General features: G+C 51.2%; 2 protein-coding genes across 2 annotated transcripts in view; both read right to left on the bottom strand.

The window, feature by feature from the left end:
- LOC110139263 (bone morphogenetic protein 8B) overlaps positions 1-15,796 on the bottom strand; it is a 42,205-nt gene that overhangs the window by 13,131 nt on the left and 13,278 nt on the right. The window contains exons 2-3 of the mRNA XM_070468362.1: positions 12,543-12,732; positions 11,970-12,118 (exon numbers count right to left, since the gene is read on the bottom strand). Of these exons, the coding sequence (XP_070324463.1) occupies positions 11,970-12,118; positions 12,543-12,732 (339 nt within the window). The remainder of the gene's footprint in view (positions 1-11,969; positions 12,119-12,542; positions 12,733-15,796) is intronic.
- OXCT2 (3-oxoacid CoA-transferase 2) lies at positions 8,218-10,102 on the bottom strand. The gene has a single exon (XM_020896889.2). The coding sequence runs from the start codon at positions 9,973-9,975 to the stop codon at positions 8,422-8,424; it is 1,554 nt and encodes a 517-aa protein (XP_020752548.2). The 5' UTR covers positions 9,976-10,102; the 3' UTR covers positions 8,218-8,421.

The raw sequence follows: 15,796 nt of genomic DNA, 5'->3' as shown, positions 1-15,796 counted from the left end.
TACCTTATAAAACCAGGAAGGTTTTCTCCTCTCAGCTAAGGCTTTTTCCTTTAAGGGAAAAGCCAATTTGTTCATTTGATTGGGATATCTTGTTGGAGAGGGAAATTGTTGGACTCTTCCAGTTGTGAACCAGTTCATTGGGTTTTGTTTGGCATTCATTCAGGATGGAATCTCTTTGTGCTTTTGGTATTGGAATTTGCTGGTGCTTTTTTGTGTTTTGCTGGTTTTTTTTTTATTTTTAAAAGTTATTGTTTACTCATTTATTTTTATTTCTGGCCGCACTGGATCTTTGCTGCTGCACATGGGCTTTCTCTGGTTGTGGCGAGCGGGGTTACTCCCAGTTGCGGTACATGAGCTTCTCATTGCAATGGCTTCTCCGGTCGCAGAGCACAGGCTCTAGGTACACAGGACCCATGCCCCCTGCATTGCCAGGCTGATTCTTAGCCATTGGACCACAAAGGAAGTCCATGTTTTGTTACTCTGTAACTTATAAATATGGGAAATACAGCTGTCCCTAAGGAAAGCCCTTTGGAGTGTATCTTAAATAAATGGGTAAAAATATAGCTGTGGGCCTATGACTAAGGAAGAGATGATATTCTTCTGGAATAGTGTGTGGTCCTGGGACTTCCTTGGTGATCCAGTGGTTGGGAATCTGCCTGCCAGTACAGGGGGCACAGGTTTGATCCCTGTCCAGGAAGATCCCACATGCTTTGGAGCAACGCTCGTGAGCCTGCACCACAACTACTGAAGCCTGTGTGCCCTAGAGCCTGTGCTTGCAACAAAGAATAGCCCCTGCTGGCCACAGCTAGAGAAAGTCCATGTGCAGCAATGAAGACCCTGTGCAGCCAAAAAATAAATAAGTAAAATTAAAAAAAAAATGTGGTCCAAGTATACATTAGGATCAGGAGAGCAATGGCCCTTGAACGGCCCTTGAACCTAATTATTATACAGCTTTGCACTAAATTGTTCTGTGAAAAAGCATGTAAAAATGATGAGATCCTGATGTAGAAGCATTTGTGCTACTGTATCAGGAGGAGGAGAAGGCAGAGACTGCTGTATCATGGTACAGCGTCTAAAGGGAAAACCTGTTCTACAAGAGTAAGGGAAGAAAGCGAGAGTGAGGACATGTTATTTAAAACTTTAAACCCCTCTCTGGCCAACCTAGCTCTCCCACTAGCTGAGCAGACTGCATTAGCAGTTGTTCTAGCCACCCTGTACCCACCATGCTACCAACATGTTTACTGCCTCCTATTTCCCCTACTTATGGGGATCAATTAGAAGTTCTATGTTAACCCCCAGTTTCCCTGATAGCCCAGTTGGTAAAGAATCCGCCTGCAATGCAGGAGACCCTGGTTCAATTCCTGGGTCAGGAAGATCCACTGGAGAAGGGATAGGCTACCCACTTCAGTATTCTAGGGCTTCCCTTGTGGCTCAGCTGGTAAAGAATCTGCCAGCAATGCAGGAGACCTGGGTTTGATCCCTAGGTTGGGAAGATCCCCTGGAGAAAGGGAAAGGGTACCCACTCTGAGAAAGGCTATGCACTCCAGTATTTTGGCCTGGAGAATTCCATGGACTGTATAGTCCATGGGGTTGCAAAGAGCTGGACACAACTGAGCGACTTTCACTTCACTTCATGTTAACTCCCGGGCACAGGGACCTGGTTTGGTGTAACCATTTAAGACTCAATAGGGCACCCAGTTTGTACTGGGAGCCACTTCTGAAATGGCAATTTTCCTTGTGCTGATATCCTGTAGGAGGCTTTAATGCAGATGACCAGCCGGCTGGGTTTCTATGGATACATAAGCCATTCTCAACTTCAGATCTGTTCCACTGGAAAACCCAATAACCCTACATACTGAGAGGACCCCTTCCATATGACTGGACTCTTCACTGCTAGCTTTGCCACTCATCATTCCTCCTGGGCAGGCATTCATACTCTTGTGAACATGATGCATGCTGGGGATGAAAGAAGGATAGTCATTGACAAGGTTAGAGAGGAAGCAAACCAGCTTCATCTAGCAGATCCAGATGGAATTCCAGAAGCAAATCTGGCAGTCCCTATTGCTGAGACCAACTGGGATCCTAGTAATGGAGACATGCTGCTCCTAAAGCATTATAGGAAGTGGGTCTTTGAAAGATCAGGCAAAAGACTTAAACAAAATTCAAGAGATACACCAAAAACTCAATGAGGATCCATCAGAGTCTCTAGAAAGAATTTATCGAGCTTATAGGCACAATACTGGTACAGATCTGAGGCCCTTGAAAATATGAGAATGGTAAATATGAACTTCATTGGGCAAAGCGTCCAGATATAAGAAGAAAACTACAAAAGTCAGATGGAATCTTTGGAATGAGCCCTTCTCAACTGGTAGATGTTGCTTTTAAGGTGTTCAACAACAGGGAACAAGGTCAGAGGAAGAGGATGCAAGACAGAACACAACTTTTCTGGCCACAGTGTTGGATTCCTGGAAAGTAAGTAACCGGAAGAAAAGTAAGCCAACATGGGGAGGAAACAATGTGCTTACTGTAAGGAGGAAGGGCATAGAAGGAGTGCCCTAGGCTAAAGAATAAAAAAGTAAAACAATAAAAGAAAGACAGGAGCCTTTCATATGGTAGAAAGAGAGGAACATTCTGATGATGAATGAAGAGGCTGGGGGCTCCCTTAGACTTAAGTTCCAATTCCAATTTCCCTGCAGGGTCCCAGGTAACTTTGACAGTGAGGGACAAGTTGATTGACTTTCTGATTGGTAAACACCAAGGTGACAGAAAACATCTCAGTCCATCCTGGTCACAAGAGTTTCTGGAAAAGTACAAAATTATTCTTTCTTACAAACTTCTAGAATGCCAGTTAGGTGACCTCATCCTGGAATACAGTTTCTTATATATGCCAGCATGTCCAATCTTTCCGGTTGAGATCTTGTTTGTAAATTAAATGCTCAAGTAACTTTTTTGTCACAGTAGCTTGACATCAGGGTCCCACCAGAGCATGCTGTAAGCTACAGATGGCACTCATGGACACCCCAGAAAAGGTGACAAGAACTCTTCCCCACTGCTTCTGTCCTTGAGGTCTAAAAAAAGGTAAGGCTGGAAGTATGGGCTGATGGCACCCCAGGAAAGGCCAAAAATGCATGGCTAATACAAGTTCCAGTAAAAAAGGGACACTGGGACACCCAATCTAAAACAATACCTTCTGAGGCAAGAGACCCAAAAGGGAATTCAGCCAATTCTTGAAAAAATTCTTAAAACAGGACTGACTAAACATTGCAGGTTCCCGAATAACACCCCATCCTCCCAATCAAAAAGCCAAACTTGGACTTTCTGGGTGGTGCAGTGGATAAGAATCCGCTTGCCAATGCAGGGGACACGGGTTCAATCCTTGGTCCTGGAAGATTCCACATGCCGAGGAGCACCTAAGCCCGTGAGCCACAATTACTGAGCCTGGGTGCTGAAACTACTGAAGTCCATGAGCCTAGAGCTTGTGCTCCACAACAAGAGAAGTCATGGCAATGAGAAGCCCTTGCATCGCAACAAAAGAGTAGCTCCTGCCAGCTGCAATGAGAGAAAATAGTGCAATAAGGAAGACCCAGCGCAGCCAAAAATAAAGATAAATAAAAATTTTTTTAAATGCCAAACTCAACAGAGTATCACTTTGTCCAAGACTCAAGGGCTATTAATGAAATAGTTCAAGATTTGCACTCTGTGGTACCTAATCCATTGTCGTTGTTTATTTGCTAAGTCATATCCAGCTCCTTTGTAACCCCATGGACTCTAGACCACCAGGCCCCTTTGTGCATGACATTTCCTAGGCAAGAAGACTGGAGTGGGTTGCCATTTCCTTCTCCGGGGGATCTTCCTGACCCAGGGATTGAACCCATATCTCCTGTATTGGTAGGTGGATTCTTTACCACTGATCAACCTGGGAAGCCTAACCTAATCCACACACTCTGGTTAGAACTCTTCTGGGAGAAAATAACTTGTTCTCAGTTTTGGACTTGAAAGATGCCTTTTTTCTGCATTCTTATTGCAGAAGAATCACAGTAGCTATTTGCTTTTGAATGGCAAGACCCAGAAACACAGAGAGTCCAATAGTATTGTTGGACAGTCCTGCCTCGAGGACTTAAGAATTCCTCACCTTGTTCGGAGATATGTTAGCTAAGGACCTGAGAAACTTAATACTGGATGAAAGACTCTTACTCCAATCTATGGGCAATATGCTTTTAGCAAGACTTACACATGATAAGTGTCTACAAAACACCATAAGAACCCTGAATTATTTGGCCCATTGTGGATACAAGGTCTCCCAGAAAAAGGCCCAAGTACATAAGCACTAAGTCACATGCCTGAGTTTTGTTCTTTCCTATGGACAGTGAGGTATTTTGCCTGCAGGTGATCACAGGCTTGGGAACACCCAAGATTCACAGACAACTGAGGGGGTTTCTGGGAATGGCAGTATTCTGTTGGATTTGGATCCTGAACTATGGGCTCACGGTAAAGCCCCTCTATGAAGCTTTAAAGGGACATGGTTTTGAGTCCTTTATTTTGACTACCGAGTACCTAAATGGGGCCTAACGTACAAAGGACCATCCAGTGAGTCACTCAAAATTGCATGATTTGTGTGAAAAATAACCCCAAGACTGCTGTCAGACCTCCTCAGATAGGGACTCAACACAGAGGAGCCTGCCCCTCTGAGGAATGGCAAACAGACTACTCAAATGCTTTGAGTCACAGGAAATTTCAGATGCCCACTAGCATTTGTGCACACTCTTTCAGGGTAAGCAGAGGCATATCCCACCAGGAAAGAAAAAGCCTCAGAAATGCTTAAGGTTCTCCTTAAGGAAAGTGAAAGTGTAAGTTGCTCAGTTGTGTCCAACTCTGTGTGACCCCATGGACTGTAGCCCGCCAAGCTCCTCTGTCCATGGAATTCTCCAGAAGTGGGTAGCTGTTCCCTTCTCCAGGGGAATCTTCCCAACCCAGGGATCAAACCCAAGTCTCCTGCATTGCAGGCGGATTCTTTACTGTCTGAGCCACAAGGGAAGCCCTCTTTCAGGAAATAATCTCCCAATTCAGACTGCTTCACTCCCTTCAAAGTGATGATAGGCCTGCTTTTGTCTCTAGCAAAATCCAACAAGTGTCTAAGACACTGCAAATTACTTGGAAGCTACATTCATCCTGGAGAACACAATCAGCAGAAAAAACGAAGAAAATGAACCATACATTAAAAAGGAGCATTGCTAAAATATGTGAAGAGACTAACTTAAGTTGGGATACAGCCTTGCCAGTTGCCCTGCTAGTAGTCAGAGTGGTTCCCAGAAGTAGGCTTAAATTAAGCCCCTCTGAAATATTGTATCATTGTGGTCATTCCAGATGTCTGCCTGGGCAGGAGAATCTATAAGTGCTCTGAAAGATCTAGCAGTTGCCAATTCTGTGAAAACTCTGGGCACTATGCTAACCTCTGTTCATGAGTTTGCTTCCAGCAGGTCTGAACTATCCAACTGAGGTAACCTCATATCCTTTCGCATCTGGAGACCAAGAGAGTTTTCTCTCCTTAAAACCCAGAGAGAATAAGGGCCTGAGCATCAGCTGATCGCAAGTGGACAGGACCACACGTGGTCCTTATCATGCACTCATCTGTCAGTTTAATTGGAGTAAAGCCATGGATTCATCTCACTTGGGTTAAGATAGCCCCATTGTCATCAGAAAATTCCCAGCTCTTGGGACTTCCCTTCTGGCCTGTGGCTAAGACTCTATGCTCCCATTGCAGGGGGCCTGGGTTCCATCCCTGGTCAGGGAACTGGGTCCTATGTACTGCCAAATAAATATTTTCAAAAGGGAGAAAATGACCCAACTCCTGAGAGACCTAGAGAGCAACGGGTTTGTGAATCCTTAGAAGATTTAAGGTTACTCTTTGAAAAGGGTACGTACTGAGATTAAAATTTCATGGTAGGTAGTTCCCTGGTGGTCCAGTGGTTAAGAATCTGCCTTCCAATACAGGGGATGTGGGGTTGATCCCTGGGAACCTAGATCTCACATGCTGTGGGGCAAATAAGCCTGGCAGGCCACAACTACTGAGCCCATGTACCATAACTAGAGAGAAACCTGTGAACCTGTGCCACAACGGAAGATTCTGTAGGTCACGACAAAGATCCTATGTGCCATGACTAAGACCCGATGCAGCCCCAAATAAATAAGTACTTTCACTTTCATAGAAGGATTTCATTATGTTCAAATAGTTGTAGATAAAGAATTGTAGTGCTTACTAAAATTTTAACGAATATTCTCAAGATAATTGTAGTGCTTATTAAAATTTTAACGAATATTCTCAACCCAAAGCTGATCAATTCCATTTCAGAATCATCCCCTCATGGCCCCTATTCAACAGGAAGTAGTCAGAAAGATCCTTACCCCTTTTTACCACAAGACTGTGAAATGGACATTGGCAGTGGGGAACAGGGGCGGGACCTCTCCCGAGACCCTCCCCTAAATGAACTACTGTCAACAAGCAACTGTTAGTGGTCCCAGTAAGCCACTGGCTGGCACTGCAGTAGTCCCTTCCCCCTCCTCTGCCTAAAAGGGGCCCAAATTGGGACTGGCACAAGATGGTTTTTTTGAGACGCTAGTCTGCCATCTTTTCGGCCTGCTAGCTTTCTTTATTAGAGTCATTCTTCCTTGCCCCTAAAACTTGTCTCCAGATTGGCTGATCCGTCAAGCGGTGAGCAGAGAGAACCTGTGCTCCGTAACAGTTTCTCCTCCATTACTTTCCCTTACATTTCAGGATCCATTTATGACAGCAGACACTTCAATGAAACCCTTACTGTGGGATCATCTCAAGCTGCAAAGAATTTAAGGCAAATATCGTAACAGAGCAGTGAGGGCAGCCCCTAACCTGCAGCCATTGCTGCTTCTCATTACTCCGCACCCTGTTACCAAGCAACGGGTCCTGCTCAGCCATGGGTCGGTGCCTCGCTCCCCCATACGCAACCAACTGTCAGTGAGTGACCATTACTGGTCCTGTTCAGTCATTGGTCGGTGCTATAATGGGCCCCGCCTGCAGCTGCTGCTGCTTAGTCGCTTCAGGCGCGTCCGACTCTCTGTGACCCCATAGACGGCAGCCCACCAGGCTCCTCCGTCCCTGGGGTTCTCCAGGCAAGAATACTGGAGTGGAATGCCATTTCCTTCTCCAACGCATGCATGCATGCTAAGTCGCTTCAGTCCTGTCCGACTCTATGCAACCCTATGGACAGCAGCCCACCAGGCTCCTCTGGCCACAGGATTCTCTAGGCAAGAATACTGGAGTGGGTTGCCATTTCCTTCTCCAATGGGCCCCGCCTACAAGCCACCAATTGTCAAGAAAGGACAGTTAGTGAGGGGATTCAGAAAACAGTGGAGTGATGGTCATGAGGTGGAGAGTGGGTAACAGGTGGATCCTGGCTTTCTCCTGGAAGCCCTCCAGCTCACCCAGGCTTGGGCCAGCAGGTAAGCTGGGTGCCCAGGGAACAGACTGAGGGCTGTATCCTGCAGGGCTCCAGAGCCTTCACCAAGGCCATCAACTAGCCTTGGTCCAGGCCTTGAGGCAGCAGTGAACCTCTCCCCAATCTTTGTCTCTGTGGCCAGATCAGATAGCAGTGGCAGTCTGCCTGGGTCGCAGTTTGTGGGACCTGATCTCCCCCCTCTTTGGGCGGCCTGAGGAGCCTAAGAGCTGGCTGGGTTGGGTGCCTGGCTCCTTCAGTGATGATAGCTGGGCAGAGTCTGGGAACCTGGCCCTGAGGGGGCTGCCAACTGAGACCTGCCTCCTGTTAGCTAGGACTGAGACCCTGGAGGGTGAAAGTTCTGCCTTGGGACCTTTCCCTTTCTTGTCAGGGCAGAGAATAACATTCATTTGGTAGAGACTTACAGGAACATCCTTAGCTGACAATGACCTGACTTTAAGAGCGAAGAATCTGTCACCAAGAAGTCTGTAACAACTAACCACGACCCTTCCTCATCTTGCCTATAAAAGGGCTTTGCTGAAAGTTTTCAGGGTTCTTAGGGCATAAGCCACGCATCTCTTTGCATGGCCCTGTAATAAACCTTTCTTTGTTCCAAACTCCAGTGTTTTAGTATTGTTTGGCCTCACTGTGCATCAGGCACAAGGACTTGCATTTTCAGTAACAATATCACAGATAGTGAGGAGGGTGAGGGAAACAGCTTTCGCAGAACTCACAGGACATACAAAGGCAGTGTCTCTGTTTTCCTTTCATTTTTAATTAAAGGCACATCTCTCCTGAGAGAACAAAGCCTATCCAGGGGCAGCCAGCCTGGGATGGCAGGACAAAGCTGCCAGATGCTGGTGAAATGTACAATTGTGACTGTGGCTTCCTTGGAATGCAGTCCTGGGAGGTGAAGGCAGAAGCACACACTCTGGGACTGAGGTTCACTCTCGGGCTACATTTTGACCTGCTGCATGGGTCTGAGATTCGGGGAGACGGCAAAGGGGCTCCCCGTGCTCTTTTTGATGTCCTCCACGGTTAGGCCGTCCCAGAGCTCAATCAGGGTCAGTCCTGTCTTCTTGTGCACGTCAAACACGGCCTTCTCGGTGATGATTCGGTCCACGCAGCGCTTCCCAGTCAGCGGCATGGTGCACTTCTCCACGATCTTGGGTTCGCTGGCCTTGTTGCAGTGCTCCATGGTGACCACCACGCGCGTCTTGGAACTGGACACCAGATCCATCGCACCCCCCATGCCTTTCACCTTCCTGCCGGGTATCATCCAGTTAGCCAGGTCACCGTATTTGGAAACCTGCATGGCTCCCAGCAAGGTCAGGTTGATGTGTCCCCCCCGAATCATGGCAAATGACTCATCGCTGGAGAAAAAGGAGCCCCCGGGAAGAAGGGTGACTGTCTGCTTCCCCGCGTTGATGAGGTCCGCGTCCACCTCCTCTCTTAATGGAAAGGGACCCAAGCCCAAGATCCCGTTCTCACTGTGAAGGTGCACGGTGATGTTGGGGCTGATGTAGTTGGGGGCCAGGAGAGGGATGCCGATGCCCAGATTGGCGTACATGCCGTCCTCAAATTCAAGAGCTGCCCGCTTGATGATCCGTGTCCTTATGTTATCTGAAGACTTGCAGATTTCATCATCCTCTTTCCGGACGGTTAAGCGCTCAATTCTTTTCTCATATTTTCCCCCCTGTATAATGCGATCTACATAAATGTTAGGAACATGGATGTCTTCTGGGGCAAAGGACCCCACGTCCACAATTTCTTCAACCTCCACCACGGAGGTTCTGGCAGCTTTGCACATGGGCACGTTGAAGTTCCTGGCGCTGCCCCTGAAGATGACATTTCCTGCCCAGTCGGCCTTCCAGCCTTTCACCAAAGCAAAATCAGCGGTGATGGCATGCTCCAGCAGGTAGTGCTGCCCATGAAACTCCCTCACCTCCCTGGGCTGGCTGAGGATGGCGATGTGGCCGTCTGGTAAGTACCTGATGGGTGCCCCTCCCTCCTGGACCAAGGTCCCGTAGGCCGTGGGGGTGTAGAAGGCGGGCACACCGGCGCCCCCCGCGCGGATGCGCTCAGCCAGAGTGCCCTGGGGCGTGATCTCCAGCTCCAGCTCGCCTGCCAGGTACTGGTGCTCACAGAGCGAGTTCTCCCCCAGGTAGGAGCAGATGATGCGGGTGATCTGCTTGGTCCCCAGTAAAAGGCCGAGACCGAAGTTCTCCACCCCCACGTTGCTGCTGACCACGGTCAAGTCCTTCACGCGGGTCTTCAGCAGCGCCCCTATCAGGTTCTCCGGGATCCCGCAGAGCCCGAAGCCCCCGATCATGATCCTTGAGCCGTCAGTGATGTCTCTCACGGCCTTCACCGGGTCCGTGTAGAACCTGGCGCGCGCGCGGGCGCTGCAGGCAAAGCCGCACGCGCCACCTTTGGCCAACGCGCGCCCCGAGCGGCCGGCGGAGACCCGCCGCCTGAGCACAGACGCCAGGAGCCGCAGAGCCGCCATCGTCCTCTCCGCTCCGGCTCGGGCTCCGGGCCCAGCGGGGACAGGCGGGGACAGGAGGCAACAGTGCGTCCCCGCCCGCGCGTCACAGAGCAGGGGGCGCCCAGCCGTGATGCGCCCGCCCGGCTGGTTCCCGCCGCTCCGCTCGGTCTCCGCGCTCCGAGGGCCCGAGGGGCCGAGCTTCCCGGGCCGCGGGGCAGGAGGCGGGACCGCCTGGATCGTCTGGATCCAGGTCTGGTCTGGAGGTAGCTCGGAGACCGCGAGGCGGCGTCCCTCCCGGGAAGCCTGGGCGTCGGCTTCCTGCCCTCGCCATCGTCACCCTTCCTCCCAGGAGCGCTACTCCCGTCGCCCCCCACTCTCCCCCACCCCAAATCCACCTCTGGGTCACGGGCTCCAACACCTGTGTCCCCAGCACTCCTGGTCCTGGAACATTTCCACGGATGTCTAGTCAGACCTCAACGACACCGCCGCCCAAAGAGACCTCTTGCCTTCCTGCCTCAAACCTGCTCCTCCTCTGTTTTTCCCCAACTCGGGCAAGAACAACACCAAACCTGTTAAAAAGAGCCACTGGCTCAGTCCTGTCACCTGCGTCTTCTCCAAGCACCCTCCTCCGTTCACGCTGGAGGAGCTCCCCCACCCCCAGCTCCCACCTCGACCCTGTGAGGCTCTGGGGCCTCTCTGACTTCACTTTCATCCCCCAGAGTCTACTCTCCCGACTGAAGTCAGGGGGTCTTTATTTATACCTAAGACAAATGAACTTTTCATTTTACCATAGTTGAGATTCATAGACAATACACCAAGATAGTACAGAGTTCTCATACACTCAGACCAGGTTTCCCCTGGGAAGTGTTAACATTTAAACAACTATAGTACCTTTGTTACCCACTCAATGGACATGAATTTGAGCAAACTCTGGAGAGAGTAGAGGACAGAGATCTGTGGGCTTCAGTCCATGGGGTTGCAAAGAGTCAGACACGACTTAGTGACTGAACGATGTTTGTTACAACTAATGAACCAGTACTGGTGTCTTATTATTTACTAAACACCATGACTGACCCGAGTTCACTAGTTTCTCTAGTGTCTTTTTCCAGGATCCCACCCAGGGTCCTACATAGCACTTAGTCATCACAACTCCTTATGCGCCTATGGGCTGTGAATTTCTCAGATTTCCTGTGGTTTTTGATGACCTTGACAGTTTTTGTATTTGTATTCTGTGGCAAGTTCTTCAGTTTCAAGTTGTCTGGTGTTTTTCTCATGGTGAGACTGGGGTTCTGGGTTTCAGGGATAAAGACCACGGAGGTAAAGGGTTCTCATCTTGTCTGGGAGCTACGTGAGGTGTTCATGGGAGCCCGAGCGCCTGGCTGAGAGGGTGCTGCTGAGTTTTCTGAGGTTCCCCCGTAAATTAAATTTACTGCCTCAGCCTGTGCATACTTTGGAAGCAGGTCACTAAGTGTAGCCCACACTGAAGGAGAGGGAGATGCTACAACCGCCGTGTGGGGGAGCATCTCAGAGGGTTGTTTTATAAAAAGCCGAATCAGATCCTGCCATCCTCCATTGCTCTTACATAAAATAATACTGATTTCATACTTCATATTTTGACCACTTCTTTCCACCTCCTCATAATTGCTCCCTGGCCCCCCATGCCCCAGCCATGGCGGCCCCTTATTGCACTTCAGACACACCAACCGTGGGCCCACCTTCAGGTTTTCTAGTTGTACTGCGGGATAAAAGAGGCTCTCCCTCAAACATGTGCTGAATGAATGAATGAAGGCATGAATCCTTATTTTACAGATGAGGAAACTGAGGCCTGGAAAGGCAAGCAACCTGCCCTTCTGTTGTCCCACACTGAGGAACCCTCACCCTCTACCCACTAGGTCCCCTCGCCTGAGAAAGGCCAGGCCTCCGGGGCCAAGTGAGGGCGCTCCAGCTGTGTCTGATGCCAGCAGCTCCCTTGGAGGAGACCCCAGGGGGAGGTTTGGTGCTGACCCCAGTCTTACCATCATCTGTTTCCACATAGAGGCGGAGTCCCAGGTCCTTGTTACGGTTCAAGAGCCAGCGGTCACTGGCTGCTGTCACGTCCAACACCAGCCAGCCCTCGTCCCCAGATCGGAGCGTCTGAAGATCCAAAAAGAACAAGTCAGACTCCCTGTGGACACGAAAGAACAATTAACCGAGGGCCAGCACAACTGCCTTTGTGTTCCAGTGCCCGCCGGGGGACCATGAGCGGGGCATCTACCCGCCTGGCTCTGGCCTGGGTGCCTTCCAGGCCTTATTTCACCGTCTACTCTACAAAGGTGTCACAGAGCCTGTGTACAGATGGGGAAACTGAGGCTCAGGAGTTCAGTGACTCATCCATGGTCCCACAGCCAAGACAGCAAGGCGGGGCCTTGAATCCAGAGCTGATGCTGGCCTGTCCCCATGGTGACACGAGGCCTTGGGCCAAACATCTTCTCTGAGGGTGGGCTGCCCAGGAAGCTCCCCTTCTGTCTTCTGGGAAATGCACCCCAGGCCTGGACCAGACACTCCGACAGAGGCTTGAGCGGGTGTGTAGGGGGGTGTGGGGCAGGCACCTGTTGGACTGCTCCGGGACCACCTCGAACATGCTGATGTGGAGTGTCTGGTTGAGCGGGTGGGTGCTGGGCAGCTTGTAAATCCGGAACTCCGCGGCCGTGACGGCCTCCCCGGCCGGGATCTGAGTCAGGTCAAAGCGGAACTCCTTCCAGTGGGGCTCCTGGTGGCCCAGGGCGGGGTCGCGCTCCACTGCAAGGCAGAGCGGGGCTGGCGGTCACTCATGGTTCAGGCTCGGGCTCCAGGGTGGGAGCCGGGGGCCTGGGCAGTCTAGGCGGGCCTGACTGCCTCCTCGAGAACAGGCTTGTCCCAGCTCTGCCTCCTGGGTGCTCAGAGGGCCCCGAGAGCCGTGTGGTGAGATGCCTGACTCAGCACCCGGCACGTGCGGTGCAGCATCCACAGCTGGCCCCCGAGCCCCAAACCTGGCCTGCCCCGCTCAGCATCCTGCTGGACCCACAGATGGGGTACAGGACAGGTCCCTCCTCTGGGGAGACAGATAAGACCCAAGGCTGAAAAGAGACATAGCTGAGTGCACTTGAGTGGGACGAGGGCTCCCAGAGCCTGCTGGTGTCTGGATGGCAGGGGAGGGAAGATTGGGCGTGTAGCTGACTTCGGAGCTGGGCCTTGGGGGTGAGAGTGGATGTGCCATGATGTCAAAGGAGAAGAAACCATAGCGCCAGGGACCAGCATGAGCAATGGCCGAGAGCTGAGGGACACTGGCCCCAGCAGGGAAAACAGTAGCCGTGACACCCAGCAAAGGGTGAGAGGAACAAGCGGAAGGAGGAGGGGGACCTGAGGGAGATGAGGAAAGGACCAGAAGGCGAGGTAGGATGACAGCTCCCAAAGATGCTGTGTCAAGTGCGGGGGAAGTTGAAGGGTCCCATGGCGTGATCTGAGGGGGCTTCCTGGAGGAGGTAACATCTGAACTGGCCTTGAAGGACAGGAAGGAGTCTTGGGAGGACAGGCTTTCTAGGCAGAGGGGACCGCTACGCACAGGTGTGCAGAGCTGGGGCTTGGGGTGTGAGTCTGGCTGTGGCCTAAATGCGAGGGCTGGAATCCTGGCCTCGGAGCGTGGGCTGTGCTCTGACCAGTGGAGGGCCAGGGTTCTGGGCAGCAGGGAGCTGTGGTCTGAGGGTAGAGTGGAAGCTGTGTGTGGAGGAGAGGGTAAAGCCCAGACTGCAGGGACCCGAGGCAAGCTGGTGGCGCGGCTGCTCTCACAGTCTGGGCGGGAGACCGCAGGAGTGGAGTAAACCCCACATTTCCCCAGCTGCCGGAAATGCCCAGGACAGTATATTTAGGGCATCTCACTTTAGCCTCCTGTCACTTTCAAACACTAAAAATCTGTGTTTCCACAAAGCAGGGGCGGGAGCCGCCCTAAGCCTTCCCCTAAAACCAACACTGAGATTTTAATTACATGTTTGTGAGTCTTTTTAAAAATTCTCTCTCTGGCTACTGGACTCAGCGACCACAAGTCACCAGGCTGGTGGTGGAGGAGGATGTGGGAGCACTTCCTGTCCTCGCGGTGGGGACCTGGTCCAGGGATGGGCAAACAGCTGTGCTGGGTGGGGCCGGTGGACACACATGTTTGGGAAGGAGATGGGCTTTTCATCCCCAGACCAGGGAGGAGGGAACAGAACCTCCATCGTCTGTCGGGGGCTGGACCCGCAGCAAATGCCCACCCATGAGCCAGGCTGTTTCGTGGGCAGCGTGACATGGGCAGATCCAGGTCCTTCCAAACAGGCAGGATGTGGAGGGCAGGGTTCTGGACCTTTACTGAGTGATGCTCACTATGAATATCACCACATGAGTCCCCTCCTCCCTACAGACGCACACACACAGCTTTGGGGACAATTTCCATGGATTAGGTAACTGCAGAGACCACCTCTGTTACATGGCTATGGCAACAGCCCTGATCTGCAGGATGAAATAGGTCCAGGCTGTTAGCTGTTCCCGGGAGTGACCCTGAGAATGAAAAGGGGTCCCCCAGCCATGCCCTGTGCTGGACCCCTCTCAAAGCATCCTTGAATGTATCTGCCCCCAAGGCACAGAGGGGGCTGACAGGTGGGTCCCTGGGAACCTGTCTGCAGGCCTGACACTGACTCACGTTGGATCCAGGACTGAGGGAACCACCAGGAACCGGCCAGCCCCACGGACACCAAGCTCCGCGGTCTCCGCATCCTTTGCTGACCTGGGGGCCCACATGTGCTGGGTCCAGAGAGCCCTGTTCCCCTGGACTGACCTCAGCTCCCAGCTTCTGTGCTGTGGGTTTGTGAAAGCGATGCCCACCCAATCCCCACCCCATAGTTCCCGCACAGGAAACTGCCTGCCCCAGCTGTTCCAGGCAAGCACTAGCAGTGGGACATTTTTAGGAAAATGATTTTCATTAGAAATTGGCTAGGGTTAGGGTTAGTGGGGAGGGAGGGAGAGGCCACTTTGGATTTGCAGCTTTTTCAGTGCCTGTGGCCTTGAGTTAGGAGAGAGATTTTTCCAAAAGTTGGTGTTTTAAGAAAGCATTTTTCTGGCACCTCTCTATCCTCCTTGTTAACTGTGCAGACCAAGCCTACTTCGGCCAGGGAGGCAGCCTAAGGCAGCCCAGAGGGCTCTGGCCAGGGGTCAGGGCTTCGGTGCAGGCCTTTCCCTGAACTAACCAGGAATGGGCATTCCCCTCTAGACCTGGTCTCCTCCTGTGTGAACCAAGAATGAGGAGACAGCCCAGCTTTCCTCATGAGGTCATGAAAGGACTTTGTAAACAGTCAGGCAACCGACTGGGAGGAACGGTTGTTCAACAGGAGTTTGGGATGAGCTTGACTTGCATTCTCCTAACTTTGAGTGAAGATGTGAGAGGCCATGTCAGCAGTTCCAAGGCCAAGGGGTGGAGGGGAAGGGGAGATTTTGAGTGATTGTTTTCTAAATAAATGTACTCATCATTCATTTATTAATCCATTCATTTATCAAGTTCAATTTATAAACAAATTTATCAAGTTCTTACTGTGTGTGAAAGCATACTGTTCTGAGCACTGGGAACACAGCAGTGAACAAGACAGTGCATTCAAGGGGCTTTCCTGGTGGTCCAGTGGCTAAGACTCCATCCTCTCAATGCAGGGGGCCCAGGTACCATCCCTGGTCAGGGACCTAGATCCCATATGTGATTACTAAAGATCCTGGGGCTTCCCCTGTGGCTTGGCAGTAAAGAACCCGCCTGCAATTTTGGAGACACAGGTTTGATTCCTGGGTGGGGAAGACCCCTGGAGAAGGG

Source organism: Odocoileus virginianus, chromosome 5 (assembly GCF_023699985.2).
Source record: "Odocoileus virginianus isolate 20LAN1187 ecotype Illinois chromosome 5, Ovbor_1.2, whole genome shotgun sequence".
NCBI lineage: Eukaryota > Metazoa > Chordata > Mammalia > Artiodactyla > Cervidae > Odocoileus > Odocoileus virginianus.
This window is presented reverse-complemented; position numbering and strand designations above follow the sequence as displayed.